At 47.0% G+C, this 23,173-nt stretch overlaps 1 protein-coding gene across 3 annotated transcripts in view; it reads left to right on the forward strand.

Moving 5' to 3' along the window:
* Window positions 1–1,529, forward strand: part of IFT81 (intraflagellar transport 81) — a 191,389-nt gene extending 189,860 nt beyond the window's left edge. For 2 of the 3 annotated variants that reach the window (XM_068245244.1, XM_068245251.1), the window contains one exon: window positions 1,208–1,529. In XM_068245244.1, the coding sequence (XP_068101345.1) occupies window positions 1,208–1,390 (183 nt within the window). In that variant the 3' untranslated portion in view covers window positions 1,391–1,529. The remainder of the gene's footprint in view (window positions 1–1,207) is intronic. The other variant, XM_068245265.1, reaches the window with a different exon arrangement.
* The last annotated feature ends 21,644 nt before the right edge of the window (window positions 1,530–23,173 follow it).

Consider the following 23,173-nt stretch of genomic DNA (forward strand, 5'->3'; position numbering starts at 1 on the left):
ATTTCCATGTTGACTAAACATGGCTTTGTTTACTGTTTTTGTGGTCTCCATGTTGAGGTCAGTGAGACCTGTGGCCTTGCCCACAGAACAGCTTCTTGGTATGTACAGTTCTGCTGACAGAACTGTAGATTTTCTCTCTAAGAGAAAATCCCCTTAAAGGGCAGGTCTGCACCCCAAGCCTTTTTGACTAACTCAGTCCAAATAACTGAGGCCTATTTAAATTATAACAGCTACATCGAGATGTATTCTTGGAATAATAATAATAAATGTAGATTCCTGGCCTCAAATATATCAAAGCATTGGAAACTGTTAGAGATGTGGATATGAGTTGGCTAACTATAGACATATGTGGTGGTCTTGCCCCTCCCTCTATGCACCCTTGTGAAAAGAGGGGTGCTAGCAACTTCTAGTTGAGCAAAATGCCCCTGTCTTTTATTTATGAGTAGCTACTATGAACTACGCAGTAAAGGAAGAAATAGTTGTTGGACTAATCCTACATGGAAACAAAAAGGCCAGTAGCTTGGATAGAGAAATGTACCAAACTCTGAGATAAATGGACAGGACAGTAGCTAGAATGATACTCCCTCCTCTTTTTTTTTATTTTCTCACATTGCGCTTTGACTGCTGCTGATCTTTTAAAACATATCAGAAGAGCTGAAACTATTTTATTTCTTTTCTAATCTCATTCTTGGCACCTTTGCTACCTTTACAAATGAATTTTACCCCCCTAGCCTTCTACCCTTCTCCTGCTTGTGACTGAGTGATGAGTGCTAGGCATGCATGGGTGGTCTGAGAGGAGCTATGATATCGAAGTAGCCTTTTTACCCTTTTCTACAAACAAGGAAAGATGCCATTCTTGGCTAATCCTTAGTTATCATGCTTTGTTCCTTTCGCTTTCTTTTCCTATCGAAACTATAAAAATAATTACTAAAACAGACAATGATGCAAACCAAGTGTTGGTATGAGGAATATGCTGATGATGCCAAGTCATTGTAACCAATAATGGGCATGGGATGCTGTTGCTTAAAAACTGAAATAGATTGAATGGTTATGACATTTGTTATGTTTAATTTAGAGGAACACTTCAACATTTTTCACATTTGGCTGGATTGCCATAACTCCTTAAAAGTAACCTTTTATTCTTTGCATGATGGAGAACAGCTATGTATGAGTTAGCTTATATTTTGCTGTGTTTACTTTTTACCAGAAATTAAGAGAGAAACAGAAGCTGGTGAGAGAAAGTCACGGACCAAACATGAAGCAAGTAAAGATGTGGAACGACTTTGAGAAACTCATGGAATGCAAGAAAATGTGTTTCCTGAAACAACAGATCCAAGTGTCAACCGAGCAGATGATTCAAGAAGGAGGAGAGGATCGCCTCATCCTATAGACATTCTGCAAACCCTATTCTGGGTGACGTGTATAGGCACATATACAGTATATCTGTATGAAAAATATTTTGAACTAGGTTTTTGCTGTGGTTTAAGCTGTCCTTGACACTTACTCTATATGATGAGTCCATCACATCACCCACATTTCTTCTATCAAACTACTGGATTATGGAAGGTAGACTTTCACGTGTAGCAGGCCTGCTGCTTGCATTATGTTCCAGTCCTCCACAATTTCTGGCATATTTTCTTTGTATATTAGTACGAATGTAAAACACACTCTATTTTTTTTAATCTTTGGTGATTGATTCTATTTTATTTGTTGTAGTAAATTGATCAAAATATCATCAACAAAAGTGCAGTGGGTGTCTGATTTGTGTTTCCTACCATGCTTATTAACTGCAATTAATAATGATGTTTTACAAAGGATCCATGACCATTTATGTTTGGATTGGCCAAATAGGCTTGTCCATTCCAGTGGAGCACAGAAAATCATTCCCAATGCCATATTCTGTAAGTAGCTGGTTAGAAGACCCCAATTGATTTTATCAGGGCTGGGCCATCCTAGCAGCACCCCCGCAGCAAATTAACCAAGCAGGGCCCCTGAGCTGGCAGCCAGACCCCATTCCCCAGTCACAATACCATTAAGTGTCCATCATATTTCCCCAAAAGCACTGTTGGGGTCCCCATTATTCCCCTCCTCCTTACAAATGCAGAGTGTACACATGGCAGAGTCTTACATAATCCAGTCAGGAGTATGCTCTGGACTTGTCTTCCTTATTCCCAGCAGGCATGAATAGGGTCACCATAGCTGGAGAGGAGAGGGGAGACACTTTTGGGGGACCCCACAGGCTCTGGGGCAATTTCCCCCTTTGCCTCTATGGAAGCACTGGCCCTGGATTTGATCCCTCTTGAGTAGGTCTGGCCAAGGTTGTAGAGTTGGTACAAAAATCATCTGACTCCAACTCCTCAGTTTATGAAACCGCCGTGTGAGGAAACGCGGAAAAGCCGCCGTCTCTCAAAGTGAGGCGGCTGTTTCCGCGTCCAGCAGGGCGTCACAACGCGGAAAAACCGCCGCATGCCGCTTAGGCAGAACGGCGGAATCCGCATTGGGAACGGCGGAATCCGCATTGGGAACGGCGGAATCCGCATTGGAAAGCGGCCCCTGCAAGCGGTTCACAAGATACATTGCAAGACAGTACTGGTGTGGCTGGGACTGATAGTCCACCAAGATTCAGAGTGACGCGCGCGCGCGCACAGAGGCTGAGTTTAAATAACAGCCAGAAGTGAGTCAGCTGACCAGGAGGGTCAGCTGACATTTTCCACAACTCTCATTGGTCCAGCAATTAGGGAGGTCCTGGAAAGGTCCTTGTGTATATATATTGTTGGCTGTTCACTTGCTCTTTGTCTGGCGTTGCGATCACATACGTGGGAGCACCCAGATCCGTAGTCAGATCCGCAAGTGTGCCGGGACCAGCTGGAGCTGTAATCCTACACTTAGCTAGATTCTGTTGATAGCTAAAGTACTAGTTTGATTGTGATTATCTGTTATGACCTTTGCCTGCCTTGACTATCCCCTTGAACTCTGATCTTGTACCTCGATACTTCTGATACTCTGTTGCCGAACCCCGGCTCGTTCCTAGACTCCGCTTCTGCCTCCTGATTCTGTACCTCGATATATCTGATACCCCGTTGCCGAACCCTGCCTGTACTTAGACTCCGCCTTTGTCTTCTGATCTTGTACTGTATCTGTCCGTTGTGTGTACTACCTGGCTTGTCCGACCTCGAGAACCGACCTTACTATTGGAGGCGGTTCCCCGTCCTGTCAGTGACACCTCCTCCTGAGTGTCACTTTCAGACCTTCCTTCCTACTGTCAGTCTGACTCCTCCCGTCTTGGAGAGCTCAGGTCTGCGGAAGGAATCTGTGCAGTACTCCTTGCTGCACTGAGGCCTAGTTCTCTAAAGTGTTACTGTTACACCAAACACTACACTCTACTCAGGTGAACAGAGGTTAGCTAGTATATCGGATTATCGGTGATACTGCAGATCACTTATAATCTGGTATACATCTGTATTCCCAGTGATACTGCAGATCACTGGTAATCAGATCCTCTCTGTGCTTCACCGATCGTTACACACCGACTCCGAATCCATGTACCCAAAACTTCTCTGACTCCTTAGTCTAATTTTTACAAAGGCTATAGATTTGGTTTAAAAATCCTCTGACTCCGACTCCTCAGTTTATTGAAACTTTCGACTCCAGGTACCCCAAATTGTTTAGACTCCGACTCCACAGCCCTGAGTCTGGCCAGGATATCTTGGAGGCCTCGAAGACCCATGTATCAACACTTCCTTTTGGCAAGAAAGCTACTAAAATGATGCACTGAGTTGGATCTCTTTTAACAGTGCTGTGTGTTTGTGCAGTGAAGTTAATCAGAGAGCACGTGATTACTTTGTAACATTAATCTTGACATTGACTGACTCTGCGGGAAGATGTTACATTAAAGAGACTCTGTAACAAAAATTTCATCCTGTTTTCTACCATCCTACAAGTTCTTAAACCTATTCTAATGTGCTCTGGCTTACTGCAGCACTTTCTACTATCACCGTCTCTGTAATAAATCAATGTATCTTTCCCCTGTCGGACTTGTCTCCCTGTGTCTGGAAGGCTGCCAACTCTTCCGTGCTGAACTATTATGCACACCTCTCTCCAGGCCCCGCTATGCACACTTCAGTGTGTGTGTTATTTACATAGGCCAGCAGCGTCTCTGCTCTTATCAGTGAAAGAGAGCTGGATAAAAATCCTCCTCTGTTATTTAGGCTGTGAAAGGAGCTCACTGACACATACTGAGGAATTACAGACAGGAAGAAACGATCAGCCTCACAGCCTGTCACTAGTATTCTGTGGATGAGAGCTGCCGGGGGACAGAAGGTAAACACACAAGTGATCTCTTGAGATTCAAAAGGAAGGCTGTATACAGCCTGTTTGTGTATGGATGTATTTTCTATGTGTGGACATACTGTACATCAACCTACTTCCTGTTTTGGTGGGCATTTTGTTTGTTTATAAACAAACTTTTTAAAACTGTTTTTGACTACTTTTAATGCGTCGGGGAGCGGCGAAATTGAGGGTAATAGGAGATGTCCCCTAACGCACTGGTATGTTTACTTTTGTGCGATTTTAACAATACAGATTCTCTTTAATTAATGAATTCCAGCATGTCCATACACAGCTGTCTTCTGTAGTTTTTCTCAAAGGGCGATCGTTTTAGATGATCAAAAACTTCCAAGGAATATTAGCCTGAATCGTAGGAGAAATGAAGACAGCTTGGCACTACAAGAACATTTATTGTAAATGTATAGAACATATCCGGCATATTAACATGTAAAGTGCAATACTTAGTATGGTGGCGGTGGGGATGCAGGTTAGTTCAGAATCATCAGAATCATATTTATTTTGCCAAGTGCGGTGGTTGCCACACCCAGAATTGTTTGTGGTACACAATCAGCATATAGTATAGTGCAAGTGCATAGTGCAAAAGAGAAAATAAAAAGAGAAATGCATTGACCATAGTAGTGCAAAAAACACATGCAATGAACTGACATATAATAAGACTATACAGCCTATACAAGCTATTTAGGCCTAGGTGACAGTCATCCTAGGGGGTTCCGCTGTGCGCTGTGCTCGAGTTCAGCTGGGGTTTATAAGGAGCACTGCTTGGGGTAAAAAGGAGTTCCTGTGCCTGGAGGTTTTGGCGGGAATAGATTTGTAGCGGCGACCTGAGCGCATGCGGTTGAAGAAGTGACTGCCGGGGTGGTAAGGATCGTTCGTGATCCTGTTTGCCCTGGTTCTCATCCTGGATTCGTGCAGGAGATCCAGTGATGGTAGGGGTGTACCAATAATCTTTTCCGCAGCATTTCTGACCCTTTGTAGTCTGTACTTGTCGCTAGAGGTGGCTCCACCACACCAAATGATGATGGAGGAGCAAAGGATAGACTCAATGGTTGCAGTGTAGAAACTTGACAACAGCTTCTGCAGCATACCAAACTTCCTTAGTTGTCTTAGGAAGAACAGCCGTTGCTGAGCCTTCTTTTGGCATTTAGTGGTATTTTCACTCCATCTCAAGTCATTGGTTATGGTAGTGCCCAGAAAACGGACAATCGATACTCTTGTGACTTCGGTGCCTTCGATGGAGACCAGATTTAGAGGGGGAGGGCGCTTTCTGAAGTCCACAACCAATTTGACAGACTTTGCTGCGTTTTAGGACGAGTTTGTTGTTCTTACACCAGTTGCAGATACACTCGACCTCGCTGTAGTAGGCTGCAGTGGTAACATTAACCTGACTTATTACATCTGCTTATAAGTAATATCTTTCCGTTTTTTCCAGGAACTATAAATTAAAATTTAAAATGTTTTCCTTTCGTAGGGATGCATATAATACAAAACAGACAATAATGGGAAGCAAAAATGCATAAGTAGTTCAATTCACTGTACAGAGCATCGAGCAACACAAGTATGAATACATATGAAGGCCATCCAGTAAGTAATTTCCATTTGCATTTTGCCACACAAGGTATTACTTCAGTGCAGTTTAACTTGCATTGGTCAGGTTAATCTCTTCTCTACCAGCAGCACTTGTCACGTGACTGCAGAATGCTGGTAACGGTTTGTTCAGCAACATTTAACATAAAAGGGTGGAGTCTCAGTACAGAAGCGTTTAGCATACTGGGAGCCTGCTTGTTTTTAAATGCTTGATGTGAGCGCGCTACTTTTTTATGGCTTTTAAGTAAAAGATTTTTATACCATGGTGAACTCTTCAGTTTGATAGGAAACCTCCCAAAGCATTTAGAGGGAGATTGAAAAAAACGTGTAAGGATTGGAAAGGTGGATGTGAACGGTAGAGACATCAGGTGCTGTTAGCAGTCTTATAATCTGGACAGCAGAGCAAAGGGTGAGTGGTCATCGTTGTATGTGGAGGAGAAGTGTTGATTCTGTGTGATGGTGAAAACAGCTGTAATACATTTGTGGGTTGTCTATGATTTGGACAGCAATACCAAAGGGTGAGAGGCTGTGATACTTGGTTGCCTGCTGTTGATTGTGTTTGTCAACAGATTCCATTGGTCTACTTTCTTGGGACATATTGGTGTACGATGGTGTGATATAAACTGTTAAACATGGTTACACTATGTTTCTTTTGTTTTCTTACCTGTTTTTTGGTACACACTGAAGGAAGCATTGGACCGGATACAAAGCACAAGTGTGGGTGCAAACTCCAATATTGGACTTTCAATTGCTGGACTCAGCTGAGTATTTTCAGGATTGCGAATCACGTGGGAAGATAAGTGTTTTAGTTTTGTTTTGCAACAAGGACTGCACTAACTTATAATTTTTATATTTTTGTCACATCATTTTTTGGTTCCTTTTTCTATTTCACATTTGTACAGGACTTTTTTTTGCAACTGTGATAATTTATTGTTTACACTGTGTATACTTATGAGAAGCTCACACCTTGATCTGTTGAAAATATTAACATAAAGCCCCCCTTTGCCAATTCCCTCTGACTTATGGGTAAAGGGTGTAATGCTGCTGCAACAAAGGATTGAAAACATTGTAAAAATATATGACAAATACTTAAATAAAGGAGGATATTATGTGGAGAAATCAGAAAATACAGTGTGTCAAAATAAAATGTTTCCTTAAAGCGGTAGGATCAGCCATACTATGCCAGGGAAAAAAACATCTATAAGTAGAGATGGGCCGAACAGTTCGCCGGCGAACGGTTCCAGGCGAACATCGGGTGGTTCGCCTTTGCCGGCGAAGGCGAACTTTCCTGGAAGTTCGATTCGCCCCATAATGCTCTATGAGGGTCAACTTCTGCATCACAGTCAGCAGGCGCATTGTAGCCAATCCGGCTATACTAAGCCCTGAAGCCCCACCACCCCTTATATAAAGCAGGCTCCCCCGGCCATTAGCCTCACTCGTGTGCCTGATAGAGACAGAATAGGGACAGCTGCTGCAGACTTGTTCTCCTAGGGACAGATTAGTCAGGCTCTTGCCTTCTTAGCTTGCTTAGCTGAATCTTATTGCTATAATAGCGCTCCAGAAAAGCCCTTTTCAGAGCTCATCCTGCTCGTGTGATCAATTTTTTTTTTCTGTGTTTGAAACTGACACTTGTGTTTTTTAGACAGCATTGCTAATTCATACTGTGTGTCCCACTGCCAGCAGCAGCAGCACATTCAGTGACTACTACCTGTGTGTGTGAGACACTTGTGTTGCTTAGACAGCATTGCTAATTCATAATGTGTGTGTCCCACTGCCAGCAGCCCACCAGCATTCAGCAGCACATTCAGTGACACCTGTGTGTGTGACAGGGAGCTGCACATTGTACTACCTACCCAGTACTGCATTTACCTACTACTAGTACCTGTTGTGTTTAGTTAATCCACCTCATCACTGCATACACCTATGTTTGTGTTGAGTGAACCTACCTCGCTGCACATAACTACCTTTTGTGTTGAGTGAACTTGCGTCACTGCATATAACTACCTTTTAAGTTGAGTGAACTCACCTCACTGCATATCTACCTTTTCTGTAGAGTGAACTCACCTCACTGCATATAACTACGTTTGTGTTGAGTAAACTCAGCTGACTGCATCTAACTAACTGTTGTGTTCAGTGAACTCACCTCACTGCATATATAACTACCTTTGGGTTGAGTGAACTCACCTCACTGCACATAGCTACCTGTTGTGTTCAGTGAACTCACCTCACTGCATATATAGCTACCTTTGGGTTGAGTGAACTCACCTCACTGCATATCTACCTTTTCTGTTGAGTGAACTCACCTCACTGCATATAACTACGTTTGTGTTGAGTGAACTCAGCTGACTGCATCTAACTACCTGTTGTGTTCAGTGAACTCACCTCACTGCATATATAACTACCTTTGGGTTGAGTGAACTCACCTCACTGCACATAGCTACCTTTTGTGTTTAGTGAACTCACCTCACTGCATATATAACTACCTTTGGGTTGAGTGAACTCACCTCACTGCACATAGCTACCTGTTGTGTTCAGTGAACTCACCTCACTGCATATATAACTACCTTTGGTTTGAGTGAACTCACCTCACTGCACATCTACCTTTTCTGTTGAGTGAACTCACCTCACTGCATATATAACTACCTTTGGATTGAGTGAACTCACCTCACTGCATATAGCTACCTGTTGTGTTCAGTGAACTCACCTCACTGCATATATAACTACCTTTGGGTTGAGTGAACTCACCTCACTGCATATATAACTACCTTTGGGTTGAGTGAACTCACCTCACTGCACATAGCTACCTGTTGTGTTCAGTGAACTCACCTCACTGCATATATAACTACCTTTGGTTTGAGTGAACTCACCTCACTGCACATCTACCTTTTCTGTTGAGTGAACTCACCTCACTGCATATAACTACGTTTGTGTTGAGTGAACTCAGCTGACTGCATCTAACTACCTGTTGTGTTCAGTGAACTCACCTCACTGCATATATAACTACCTTTGGGTTGAGTGAACTCACCTCACTGCACATAGCTACCTTTTGTGTTTAGTGAACTCACCTCACTGCATATATAACTACCTTTGGGTTGAGTGAACTCACCTCACTGCACATAGCTACCTTTTGTGTTCAGTGAACTCACCTCACTGCATATATAACTACCTTTGGATTGAGTGAACTCACCTCACTGCATATAGCTACCTGTTGTGTTCAGTGAACTCACCTCACTGCATATATAACTACCTTTGGGTTGAGTGAACTCACCTCACTGCATATCTACCTTTTCTGTTGAGTGAACTCACCTCACTGCATATAACTACGTTTGTGTTGAGTGAACTCAGGTGACTGCATCTAACTACCTGTTGTGTTCAGTGAACTCACCTCACTGCATATATAACTACCTTTGGGTTGAGTGAACTCACCTCACTGCACATAGCTACCTTTTGTGTTCAGTGAACTCACCTCACTGCATATATAACTACCTTTGGGTTGAGTGAACTCACATCACTGCATATCTACCTTTTCTGTTGAGTGAACTGACCTCACTGCATATACCTAGCTTCCCCCCGAGATGGAAAAAATGGACAAACCAGGTAGAGGAAGAGGTAGAGGAAGACCCAGAGGAAGGCCACCTGGCACTGGCAGGTCTGCGAGGTGGTGTTGCTGTGATTTCGTGTGGACCTGGACCAAAGTACAGTGCTCAGAAGAAGGCACGTGCCATCACTTCCCAAAATTGTGAGGACGTGCTTCAGTATTTAACACAGAAGACCTCATCTCCCGCAGCCAGTGCTACCAGCGCTAGTACAAGCACCACATCCGCTGCATTTGACACTTTGCAGGAGTTATTTGGTGGTGGTGGTGAAATCACTGATTCACAGCCACTACTGCAACAACAAGAAGAAGGCGCAGCTACACCACCTCATACGTCTTAATCAGGTGGCGATAGTATGGACGTAATGTGTGAGGAGGTGCATGATGAACAGCCTGAAGTTGGTGCAGTTGTGGAGTTGTCTGAGGAAAGCGAAGCTGGGCAGGAGGATTATGATGATGATTATACGGATGCCACGTATGTTCACAATAGAGGAGATGACCAGGGGGACAGTTCAGAGGGGGAACCAGAGAGGAGTAGGAGGAGATGACTCCATGATAGAAGCAGAGGGTGCTCGTCCTCAGAAACAGCTGGGGGCAGTGTCCGTCGCCATGTATCGCCAGCTATGGCCAGCCAGCCAACATGCCCTTCAACGTCAGCTGCTGATGCCACCGTAGCGCCATCACCCCAGGGGGGCTCAGCGGTTTGGAAATTTTTTAACGTGTGTGTCTCAGATCAGAGCAAAGCCATCTGTTGTCTCTGCCAGCAAAAATTGAGCCATGGAAAGGCTAACTCTCACGTAGGGACAAGTGCCTTACGAAGGCACCCGGAGAGAAGGCACAAACAGCTATGGGAAGAACACCTGAGGAAAAGCAGCACCCCTCAAAAGACAAGCCACCCTCCTTCTCCTCTTCCTCCTTCAGGTGCATCGTCTTCATCCGCTTTCTCCCTTGAACCTTCACAGCGACCCTCCTTCACACCGCCTCTGCCCTTGAGCGGTTCCTGCTCCTCTGCCCACAGCAGTAGCCAGGTGTCCGTGAAGGAAGTCTTTGAGCGGAAGAAGCCATTTTCGGCCAGTCACCCTCTTGCCCGGCGTCTGACAGCTGGTGTGGCGGAACTATTAGCTCGCCAGCTATTACCATACAAGCTGGTGGAGTCAGAGGCTTTCCGTAAATTTTTGGCCATTGGGACACCGGAGTGGAAGATACCAGGCCGCACTTATTTTTCACGTAAGGCCATACCCAAACTGTACCGTGCAGTTCAGAGGCAAGTGGTGTCATCTATTGCGAAGAGCGTTGGGTCAAGGGTCTGACAAGCACGAGCAGGGCCGCTACATTACGTACACAGCCCATTGGGTCAACCTGGTGACCGATGGCAGCAAGCAGGGAGTACGTGGCTGTTCAGCGGACCGACTTGTCACACCTCCACGGCTTGCAGGCAGGCCTCCTGCCACCTCCTCTCCTTCTCCTCCAGCTACATCCTCTTCGCTGTCAGCCCTCCTCCTCAGATGAGTGTCAGTTGAACTCAAGCGGTGCTGCCATCTCCTCTTCCTCTCCAGCTACACAGCCCCATCTCCCCAGAGCCTACGCTGCATGCCAGGTACGATGGTGTCACGCAATTTTAGACATGTCTTGCCTCAAAGCGGAGAGTCACACTGGAGCAGCTCTCCTGGCTGCTCTTAACAAACAGGTGGAGCAATGGCTGACCCCGCACCAGCTGGAGATCGGCAACGTGGTGTGTGACAACGGCAGCAATCTCCTTTCCGCTTTGAATTTGGAAAAGCTGACACATGTACCCTGCATGGCACATGTGCTAAATCTGGTCGTGCAAAGATTTATCTCAAAGTACCCAGGCTTAGAGGACGTCCTGAAGCAGACCAGGAAGTTGTGTGGGCATTTCAGACGGTCTTATACGGCTATGGCACGCATTGCGGACATTCAGCGGAAAAACAACTTGCCGGTGAGACGCTTGATATGCGATAGCCCAACTCGCTGGAATTCCACCCTGCTCATGTTCTCTCGCCTGCTAGACCAGGAGAAAGCCGTCACCCAGTACCTGTACAACTACAGTAGAAGGACACAATCTGGGAAGATGGGGATGTTGTGGCCCAACAGCTGGACACTGATGCGAAATGCATGCAGGACCATGCGGCCGTTTGAGGAGGTGACCAACCTGGTGAGTCGCGCTGAAGGCACCATCAGCGACTCGATCCCCTACGCTTACTTCCTGGAGCATGCCGTGCGTAGAGTGATGGATGAAGCTGTGGAGGAGCGGGAACAGGAACAGCTACGGCAGGAGGAGTCGTGGGACCAATTTTCAGCCGAACCACAGGTTTCCTCAACACCTGCGGCACCACAGAGGGGGGAGGAGGAGGAAGAAGAGGAGTCGTGTGGGGAAGGAGAGGAGTCAGACTCGGATGATTATGAGGAAGGTGTTTCTGTGGAGGAGGAAGAGGCGGCAGCGGCAGAAGAACAACCGCAGCAGCCGTCACAGGGGGCTTCTGCTGCTCCACGTTCCCGTGGTAATGTTCGTGGCTGGGGGGAGGAAGAGGAGTTGCGTGACGTCACTGTGGAAGAGCAAGAGGAGATGGAGAGTACGTCTGGATCCGACTTTGTGCAGATGGCCTCTTTCATGTTGTCCAGCCTGTTGAGGAACCCCCGTATCAAAAAACTCAAGGCGAATGACCTGTACTGGGTGGCCACGCTACTAGACCCACGGTACAGGCACAAAGTGGCAGACATGTTAGCAACTCAACACAAGGCGGAAAAGATGCAGCACTTGCAGAACAAGCTGTCAATTATGCTTTACAATGCATTTAAGGGTGATGTGACAGTACAACGCAATAAAGGTACCACTGGCAGTATTCCTCCTCCTCCTCACCAGTCCACACAGGCAAGGACAGGGCGCTCCAGCGATCTCGGGGTGATATTGGACATGTGGACATTCTTTAGTCCAACGCCTCGCAGTAGCCCTTCGGGATCCACCCTCCACCAACGCCTGGACCGGCAGGTAGCCGACTACCTGGCCTTAAGTGTGGATGTACACACTGCGACTGCAAGCAGCGACGATGAACCCTTGCTTTAATGGTTGCGCATGCTTGACCTGTGGCCAGAGCTGTCTTAATTTGCCATACAACTTCTCTCTTGCCCTGCCGCAAGCGTCCTGTCAGAAAGGACCTTCAGTGCAGCTGGAGGCATTGTTACTGAGAAGAGAAGTCGCCTAAGTCATGACAGTGTTCAGTACCTGACCTTTATCAAAATGAACAAGGCATGGATCCCTGAGGGCTATTGCACGACCGAAGACTAAGTCAGTCCCCACACACAGCATCTCTGCCTGCAGGCCGCTTGACTGCCTTCTCCGCCACCACCACCAGGGTCCAGGACTCTAGGCGGATTCCAGAATTTTTAAGGCCGCTGCTAGCAGCGGCCGCTATACTAATTTTTCTGGGGCGTGCACATGCCTGCCTAATTTTTCTGGCTGAACTGCAGGCGGCTGCAACAAAAAAACAAAAGGCATGTACATGTGCCCATCCTCCTTCGTGATCATTACCTTTCCGCGGTGAAGGGGCTTGCGTATCACAATGAAGCAATGACCGCCGGCTATATGAGTGTCTCGGGTGGGGGTGGCACACCAAAGATAATAAGGTCGTTGTTTCATTGTGGTCAGACCAAATTTGATCGGCTGGACAGTCACTGTTCTGTCATTCAGCTACATCAGCCGGGCGAGCATATGGGCTGAAAAGCCACCATCACCTGCACTCTCGTCATGGTGCGCACCAGTCCAGCACGCCCGTCACTACACAAACGGCTGTTTGCAGTCACTGCATACCTTTCACTGCATCTGTGACTGCACATTATACCTGGCAGTCAGTGCATAACTTGCACTTGAATGGATACAGTTTTAAACAATTGAAAAATACAACCATCTACATTTTCAAACAATTTAAAAATACAACCATCAACATTTTAAAACAATTTAAAAATACAACCATCTACATTTTAAAACAATTTAAAAATACAACCATCTACATTTTCAAACAATTTAAAAATACAACCATCTACAGTTTCAAACAATTGAAAAAAAAAAGGCAAAAAACTTGCCCTCCGTAAAACATTCTTGGCAAATGCCAGACTTGCCCGCCTCCATATGATTCTCGTGAAAGGAATGTGGTGTCATCTTTGCCCGCCATAACTGGTTCTCGTTAAAGGATTTAAAGTACATTCATTTCAAATACAGCAAGCCCTCGATAGTCCTCCTGTATTGTTATTTTTGGTCACTACCTCGGGGCGGGCGTGCATGCCTGACTGCTGCCCTCCTTGGATGTGTAGTGGTAGCCGTTGCTCAGGCTCCACACAGGATTCCAGCCCTCATTCCCCGGCCATTACCCGGGGTCACAATGCCAGACTTGCCCGCCTCCATAGGATTCTCATTGTAGCGGTACTGAACAAGTACCGCTACAAGTAGAAAATGTAATTTAAAAACAAAACGTAAGCTTTTTAACAATGCCATGGAAAGTTGAGAAGGCAGTCACACATTACCTGACATCACTGAGTGAGGAAGAGCAATCTCGCCATGTTGCGCAGTAGTCCAGCATGGCCGTCACTACACAAACAGCTGGTAACTTGTGGTGCGTTACACAGTTAGTTTGGTCTGTCAGTGTGAAGCAGTACTCTAATTACACTCCCTGATTGATGTATACACATGCAAGATATTTGAAAGCACGTTGGGCCTGCAATTTAGCATGCAATGTGATTTCTGCCCTTAAAACGCTGTTTTGCTTCACATCCAGATTTTTCCCCAGGACTTTTGGCGTGTATCCCACTCCGCCATGCCCCCCTCCAGGTGTTAGACCCCTTGAAACATCTCTTCCATCACTTTTGGGGCTAGCATAATTTTTTCTATTTTTCAAAGTTCGCCTCCCCATTGAAGTCTATTGCGGTTCGTGAACTTTTCCGCGAACCGAACCTTCCGCGGAAGTTCCTAAAATCGGAGGTTCGGCCCATCACTAGATAAATACTTGATCTACTTACATAACACATGTATTATACTGTCCACATTTTGATTTCAGTGAATGTTATATAGTAAATTACGAGAATTCTGTTCCTGGTGGGGGCCATGTCTATTGCCCACAGTAAAGGCTAACTTGTGATGTCATTTCTGCCCTTTACTTTTTTTCTTGTCTCCTCTAATCGCTGAGTCACCTCAGCCTTGCTTGTAAACACAAGTGAGTAGGGGATTAGGTTTCAGATAAGAAGCTGGCAGGGAAATAAAGAGAAGAGGAGGAATAGATTATAGATAAAAGGAACCCCCAGCATGCAATTCTTTGGCACGACTACTAAAGGGCCAGTGTTCCTTAAGTATGTGATAACTCCAAATCATAACAGCAAAAAAAGTTTTGAATGCAGGGTTAGCATCTTTATCACTTAATACACTCAGACCAGTTGCTGTTGAAATTTGATTTTTATGGTGACGATAAACTTTAACTGATTAAATGAAAATGGTCTTTACTTTCCAGGTGACCCTTGTACATAGTTCATGGTTTAAAACATCACCAATACTTGTACATGTTTATATGATAAAGTACAACAGAAACAGGAAGCAGTAGGCAGAGGATCCAGGTAGAGACCACTAGGTGAGTGTCAAGCAGAAAATGCAGTGAGCCTCAACATCTGGCTGTGACAATGCCTGACTAAAGAAGTCTGTTTAAAGGTTTCCAGACTCTGAGCAAGGATAGACAAACTAGACAGTTCCAAATGAGAGGTGACACTTGTGTGAAGTGAAATGGATACAAAAGTGAAAAAAAGGTGTCAAAACTAGAGGACAGGATGGTTTCATGGGAGAAGTGAAGGTTCGATAATATGGTGTCGAGATATTAGTGAGGAAATGTATGGAAGGAATCGCTTATGGAGAGATTTATGTAATAGGGCTATATGTTTGACCTGGATCCTTTGTGTACTTAGCCACCAATGGAGGGATGGACAGAGCCCCATCCGCATCTCAGCATCAGAGGAGCAGGAGGAGAGGTGGATGAGATGGGCAGCTACAGATTAGTAGGCCACAGTGTAGGGTGTTGCAGTAGTTTAGACAGGAAATGATTAGGGCTTGTACAAGCATGTTAGTAGTATTTTTGAGATTTAAGTAGATGGAGGTAGTTAGTGAAGGGTTATGTATCTTAGGTGCTCAGAGTCAAATGTTACCCCTAGAGAGTGGTCTTTTGAAGTTGAGGTTTTTGGGGTGTTTTCTACATTAGGGTATTTACAGGTGGGGGAGCGAAAGAAGAAGGTGGAAATATCACAGTCTCTGTTTCCCTCTGATTAAGTTTGAGGAAACAGGATGACATGAGAAGAAACAGCAGCTAGACAGTGAAGGACTTAATTTAATCATGTTGAGAGGTCAGAAGCTAAGATTATAATTCCAAGCAGGGGAAGTCATCCCAGGACCACACTTTATGCTACCAATAAATGTTTTGATGATCTCTTTGTTATACCAGACAGTTCATCCTGACTGAATGATGTTCAAGATATCTATGGGTTGGCCAAGACATTCACAGACACTCTCAATAGAGCTCAGTCAGAGTAAAGGTCTCTAGGGGATTGGAATTTTTCAGCAGATAAGCTATTGCTCCCTAGGGGATAAGAGTGGTGCCGGAAGTGTGTGCTGTTCTCATAGTTGTGCACATTTATAGAACACAAGTGTGCATATTTCAGGGTGGGAAGTTGTTCAATGGAAAGATCTTTCCATAGCAGCAACCAACTGCATATTTACAAACATCATTCTTCAGTCCAACTAGGCTTTGGATTTTACATCATTTGTTTTCCTGAACCGAACTAAGAATGGTTAAATCTACAGTATATTGCTTCCCTTTACACCGCCATCAGACACTTATTTTTTTTTATTCATTTTGGGTTTTTTTGCTATAAATTCACATCATGTTTCATTGCAACAGGAAATACAACTGAAACGGTTTTAGAAGCATTAATCTCTTTGATTCAATTGACACCATTAAAGAAAAAAAGCTGAGGCAGAACAGAAGTTACTGCTGCCACATTTCTGTTCTGAATGCAACTCTAAAGTCTTAGGGCCCGTTTCCACTAGAGCGAATCTGCATGCGTTTTCTGCACAGGATCGCAACGCATAAGTGGAAACGGGCCCTGAGTAAAATAAGCAATCAGTAAATATTTCCTGAGCTCTGTTAAAAAAAAAACAATTGTGCCACTGAGTCTGGTCTGTTAAGATGCTTGTTTACTGACTGTTTGCAGACCGTTTGCAAGCTACACTGATTGGCCAAAAAATTTGAGCTCTGATCACAGTTGATATTGCTCTTGGCATGGACTCAACAAGATGCTGATATCGATGCTGTGGAATGTTGGCCCATGCTGACATGCCTTTTCTCTACTCTGCCTGTCTGCTGCCTGTCCCTCAGCTCTCTTGCCCCTCAACCTGCCTGCCTGCCTGACGGACCCGCAGCGGTCCTGCTTCTCTGCCCTACAACAACCAACCTTGCTGACCCGGAGCTTCTGTGCCCTCCAGTCTGCCGACCCACAGTAGTCCTGCTTATCGCACTACAACCCTCCTGCCTGTCTTCTCCACTCTGCTTGCCGACCTGTGCTTGCTGTCCTACAGCGGCCCGGCTATCGGCCCGCCAAGCCTGTGTGCACTCTTGCTGACCCACAGTGTTCCTGCTCCTTTGCCCCCCCATACTTGCCAGGGACTATCTGGTGACTGCCTGCACGCACTCCTGCGGAGCAAGCTGGTGCACCAATATGCCATGCCCCTCCACCCCACGCTGGCGTATCCCCACCCCTAGCACCAATGGCCATGGCCTGCCCAAGCTCCCCCTAGCCACCCACACCACCTATACCAGGGAACAGCTTCTAGGGTGGGAGCCACGGGGCCCCCCTCTTCCTGAGGTCAAGCTCCTGACCGCCCTGGTCTGGGACCACATACAGCAAGTCCTAGACCCAGCCCTGAGTCTCCGGCCAGGTAAGCAGCAGAGAGGATGCCGGGCAGGAGCCCGCGTGAGACTATGGAAGAAGGGCCTACTCTCAGCCATCCCCTCAGTCCTCCTGGCGAATGTACAATCCCTCCCCAACAAAATGGACGAACTACGCCTCCTCTGCGACAGGAGAGACCTTGGCTGTTACACTTCGGCCCTCTGCTTCACAGAGACATGGCTACATGAGGTCATCCCCGATGACGCCCTCCTTCTCCCAGGTTTCAGCATAATCCGAGCAGATCGGGACCCGGAAGAAAAGAGGCGGAGCATTTGCTTCTACATCAGCTCCTCATGGTGCACCACCTCGACGATACTCGACAGGAAGTGTTCTCCGGACCTGGAACTACTAATAATTAACTGCAGACTGCCATACTCACCATGGGAGTTTTCCTCTTATGTCTTTGCTGGAGTGTACATCCTCCCTGAGGCCTCTTGCACACTGCAAGCAATTCAGATTCAGATTCCGCTTTTTAATCTGTTTTTACTTCCGATTCAGATTCAGATTTGCAGTTTGCTCCTTGCACACTGCAAATCTGAATCGGAGGTAAAAACTGATTAAACAGCGGAATCTGAATCGGAATCGCTTGCAGTATGCAAGAGGCCTGATGCCGACGTCAAATCTGCCCTACTGACCCTAAGTGAGACCATCTCGCAGTGGAAGTCGTCCCTTCCGGACTCACTGTTCATCGTGGTGGGCGATTTCAACAGAGCCAACCTGCGCCAGGAGATGCCACGCTATCACCAGCATGTAGCTTGCCCCACCAGGGGCCCAAACACCCTAGACCAGGGATCCCCAACCTGTGGTCCGCGGCCCACTGGTGGTCCGCAGGATGTTTTCAGTTGGGCCGCGGGACTGTCCTCTTGCCTGCCCCCTCCGCCCTTCCCCCCTCCGCGGCCGCCGCTGCTGTTACTTTTGGCGGCCTCTTGGTCTCTTATATTCCCCTTCTCTCTTGCCAGCGTGTGAGTCACAGCAGCGCGCCCTGCGGCTGCTGTGATAGAGAGGGAGGAAGCAGGAGAGACAGAGCGGCTTCCTGTAGCGGCGCGGCGTTACTATGTGAACCGCTCTCTCTTTCCTGCTTCTTCCCTCTCCATCACAGCAGCCGCGGGGCACGCTGCTGTGACTCACACTCCGGAGAGAGAGGGGGGGGGGATGTAAAGAGACCGCCGGCAAAGGTAGCTGCAGCGGCGGCCGCGGGAGGAGGGGTGTGGGCGGGGGCTACTATACTGGGGCACAATGCTAGCTATACTGGGGCACAATGCTAGCTATATTTGGGCACTATACTGGCTGTACTGGGGCACTATACTAGCTATACTGGGGCACTATACTAGCTATATTGGGGCACTATACTAGCTATACTGGGGCACTATACTAGCTATACTGGGGCACTATACTAGCTATACTGGGGCACTATGCTAGCTATACTGGGGCACTATACTAGCCATACTGGGCACCATACTGGCTGTACTGGGGCACTATACTAGCTATATTGGGGCGCTATACTGGGGCACTATACTAGCTATACTGGGGCACTATACTAGCTATACTGGGGCACTATACTAGCCATACTGGGCACTATACTGGCTGTACTTGGGCACTATACTATCTATATTGGGGCACTATACTAGCTATATTTGGGCACTATACTAGCTATACTGGGGCACTATACTAGCTATACTGGGGCATACTAGCTATATTGGGGCACTATACTAGCTATACTGGGGCACTATACTAGCTATACTGGGGCACTATACTAGCCATACTGGGACATACTAGCTATACTGGGGCACTATACTAGCTATACTAGGGCACACTAGCTATACTGGGGCACACTAGCTATACTGGGGCACTATACTAGCCATACTGGGGTATACTAGCTATACTGGGGCACTATACTAGCTATACTGTGGCATACAAGCTATACTGGGGCACTATACTAGCCATACTGGGCACTATACTAGCCATACTGGGCACTATACTAGCTATATTGGGGCACTATACTAGCTATATTGGGGCACTATAATAGCTATACTGGGGCACACTAGCTATACTGGAGCACTATACTAGCCATACTGGGCCATACTAGCTATACTGGGGCACTATACTAGCTATACTGGGGCACACTAGCTATACTGGGGCACTATACTAGCCATACTGGGGCATACTAGCTATACTGGGGCACTATACTAGCTATACTGGGGCATTATACTAGCTATACTGGGGCACTATACTAGCTATACTGGGGCACTACCTACCTATACTGGGCACTATATTAGCTTTACTGGGCACTATACTAGGTATACTGCGGTAACTGTAATAGCCATACTGGGGCAACTAAACTCCCTATACTGGGGCAACTATGCTAGCTATGGACCCCCCCCCCCCCCCGGTAACCCGATGCGCACAACATTGTCTCCCCCAGGCTCCCCCCCCCCCCCCCCCCCTGGCGGGCCCCGGAGGGAAATTTGGTCAGAAAGTGGTCCCCGGGCCGGAAAAGGTTGGGGACCCCTGCCCTAGACCACTGCTACACGGCACTGAAGGATGCATACAAAATGGCTCCATTGGTAGCCCTGGGTTCCTCTGATCACTGCCTCATCCACCTTATCCCTACCTACAGGAGGTGCCTAGAATCAGCTAAACCGATCATTAAGTCTTCTAAGGTGTGGTCAAATGAGGCCAAACTGAAACTTCAGGCCTGCTTTGAATGCACTGACTGGAGGTCCCTGGAAGCGTCAGACCTGGATGAATTGGCAGATACCGTCACCTCATACATCAGTTTCTCGTGTGAACCAACGAAATCCTTCAAGGTGTACCCGAACAACAAGCCGTGGTTCACCAACAAGCTACGGCAACTGCGGAGGCGAAAGGAGGCTGCACACAAGTCCGGCAACCAGGAGGACTATAGGAAGGCAAGAAACAACCTCAAGCGGGAGTTGGGAGCGGCAAAAAGAGAGTATGCGGAGAAAATTAAACTTAACCTGCGCTCAAACGACTCACGGGCGGTATGGAAGGGGCTGAAGACCGCCACAAACTACAAGCCCCAACCCCAGCATGCAACACCCAGCCCAATACTAGCAGAAGAACTCAGCATTTTCTACCGCAGGTTCGAGAATCAGGAAGGACTGGAGGAGAACCAGGTATCGGCTACCCCTCCCCCATGCACTGCTGGCAACACCGCGAGACTGCCCTCTCCCACGGTGGTGAGTGAAGCAGAGGTCCTGCGCCTCCTATCAGCCCTAAATGCCAGGAAAGCCCCCGGCCCAGACGGAGTATCTCCAGCTTGCCTGAAAATCTGCTGTAGGCAACTTGCTCCCATCCTCTACGCTATCTTCGCCAAGTCCTTGGGGGAAGGCAAGGTCCCTGCGTGCTTCAAGAAGTCTACCATCATACCTGTGCCTAAGAAACAAGGAGTCACCGAACTGAACAACTTTAGGCCCGTGGCCTGACATCCGTCATCATGAAAACCATGGAGCGTGCAGTCCTGGCCCACCTCAAGCTCTCCACTTCGCCACTCCTAGACCCCTTCCAGATTGCATACAGAGCAAACAGGTCCACTGACGATGCGATCAATATCTGCCTAGAGCTCATCAACGACCACCTTGACAGGTCAGACACTTACGCTAGAATACTACTTCTGCCGCGTCTCTCGATTTCCGCCTTGCAGCTCCCCCTCGATGGTGGAGGTCTTGCCCTCCCTAATTTCAGGAAATATTTCTTGGCCTCCCTCCTGGTAACCATCCGCTGGTGGTTCTCCCAGGATGAACGCAATACGGCAGTGGTGCTGGAGGCTGCAGTTATGGGATCCTTCGAGGCCCTAACCAACCTCCCTTTCAGGGGGATCAACAAATACTCCCTGATTACACCCCCTATGAAAACCGCAATTAAAGCATGGGAAGTTAGCAGGGCTGGACGAAGGGGACCGGGCACCCTTTCCCCATACACCCCCCTTTGGGACAATCCAAATCTCCCCCATTTTACCTTCATCCCAGACCCACAGGTCTGGGCGAGTAATGGAATCAAGCAATTAGCACATCTTGCCCCATCAGGCACCCTGCTCACATTCGCCCAACTAAAATCTAAGTTCGGCCTACCAAATAATATGCTCTTCCGATATTTCCAGATCCGGCACGCTTAGCAACAGCAGTTTCCTGGCCACTGGACCTGGGAATCAGACTGTATAGAGGGCCCTCTCATGAGACAACAGCTAGATAGACCCTTATCCGAGTTGTACTCCAGACTAACCCCCCAGTCCACCCCCAGGCTGGCCAAAGCAAGGATTAGGTGGGAGGCAGATGTGGGACCCCTCACGGATAGCGAATGGGAGGAAGTCCTGTCTAGTATGGATGGAGTCACGATATCAGCTACTGACAAATTCCTACATCTTAAACTGATCTATAGAATTTACCGTACCCCCATTCAAATGCATGCAATTTTCCCGGAGAAATCTGATTTATGTCCTAAGTGCCAGAGGGAGGAGGGTGATTTCTTCCATATGATATGGTCCTGTGATAAACTACAAGAATACTGGCGCATGGTAGCTACAACTATAACAGATGTTATGGGAGAGAGGATTGTGGTGGATCCCAAGTCTCTTCTCTTGGGCCTTTACACAGATGCCACTTTATCCAATCATCAAACTATATTGGTTAAAATTATCTGTTTGTATGCCCGACGAGAGCTCTTTTTCAAATGGTTTTCTGACCAACCTCCCTCCAAAAATGCATGGTTTAAAAGAATAAATAAAGCTATGGTCTGGTACAAACTTACTTACCTCAACAGGAGGTGCCCCCTGAAATTTGAAAAAATCTGGCTCCAATGGTCCGAATATATGTCCTCCCACACACCTGAGACGGCATTCTAATGACCTAGGAATATTGTTTAACGGGGCTAACCCCTAGTTCTCCTCATAATCTCCTCTTGACGGTATGATGCACCAGGGATGGGGTGGGGGGAGGGAGGGCTAGGGAGGTCGGGGGGATGGGGATTGTTCTGGTGTTCACACCAGTGTTGTAATCTTTTTATATGTGCAAAATCAATAAAAATGTGACTGTTAAAAAAAAAGAATACTACTTCTGGACTTCAGCTCGACCTTTAACACCATCTGTCCACGCATTCTCCAACGGGACCTAGCTGCACTTGGAGTCCACCCAAGACTACAACTCTGGATCACAGACTTTCTTACCAACAGGTCCCAAGACGTCAGACTGGGCGATATCCACTCTCAAGCTGCGACCACGAACACGGGAGCTCCCCAAGGCTGCGTACTGTCACCTCTGTTGTTCTCACTCTACACGAACAACTGCAGGTCCGAGGCAGAATCTGTCAAGGTTATCAAGTTTGCTGATGATATCACCATCGTTGGCCTTGTCACCAAGGATGATGTCCAGGAGTACCGTCAGCAGATGGAGAAAATTTGCAATTGGAGCAAGGAGAACAGGCTGGTGCTTAACACCGCAAAGACCGTGGAGTTAATCATCGACTTCAGGAAGGCTGCTCCCACCCCCAATTTACATTGGCGGCAATGAGGTAACCAGAGTGCCCTGTGCCTGGCTTCTAGGTACTACCATCTCCAGTGGCCTCAGCTGGAGGCCCAACATCACTACCACTCAACGTAAAGCCCAACAGAGACTCTTCTTCCTCCGCCAGCTGAGAAAG

The sequence above is a fragment of the Hyperolius riggenbachi genome, chromosome 1 (genome assembly GCF_040937935.1).
Source record: "Hyperolius riggenbachi isolate aHypRig1 chromosome 1, aHypRig1.pri, whole genome shotgun sequence".
Lineage (NCBI taxonomy): Eukaryota > Metazoa > Chordata > Amphibia > Anura > Hyperoliidae > Hyperolius > Hyperolius riggenbachi.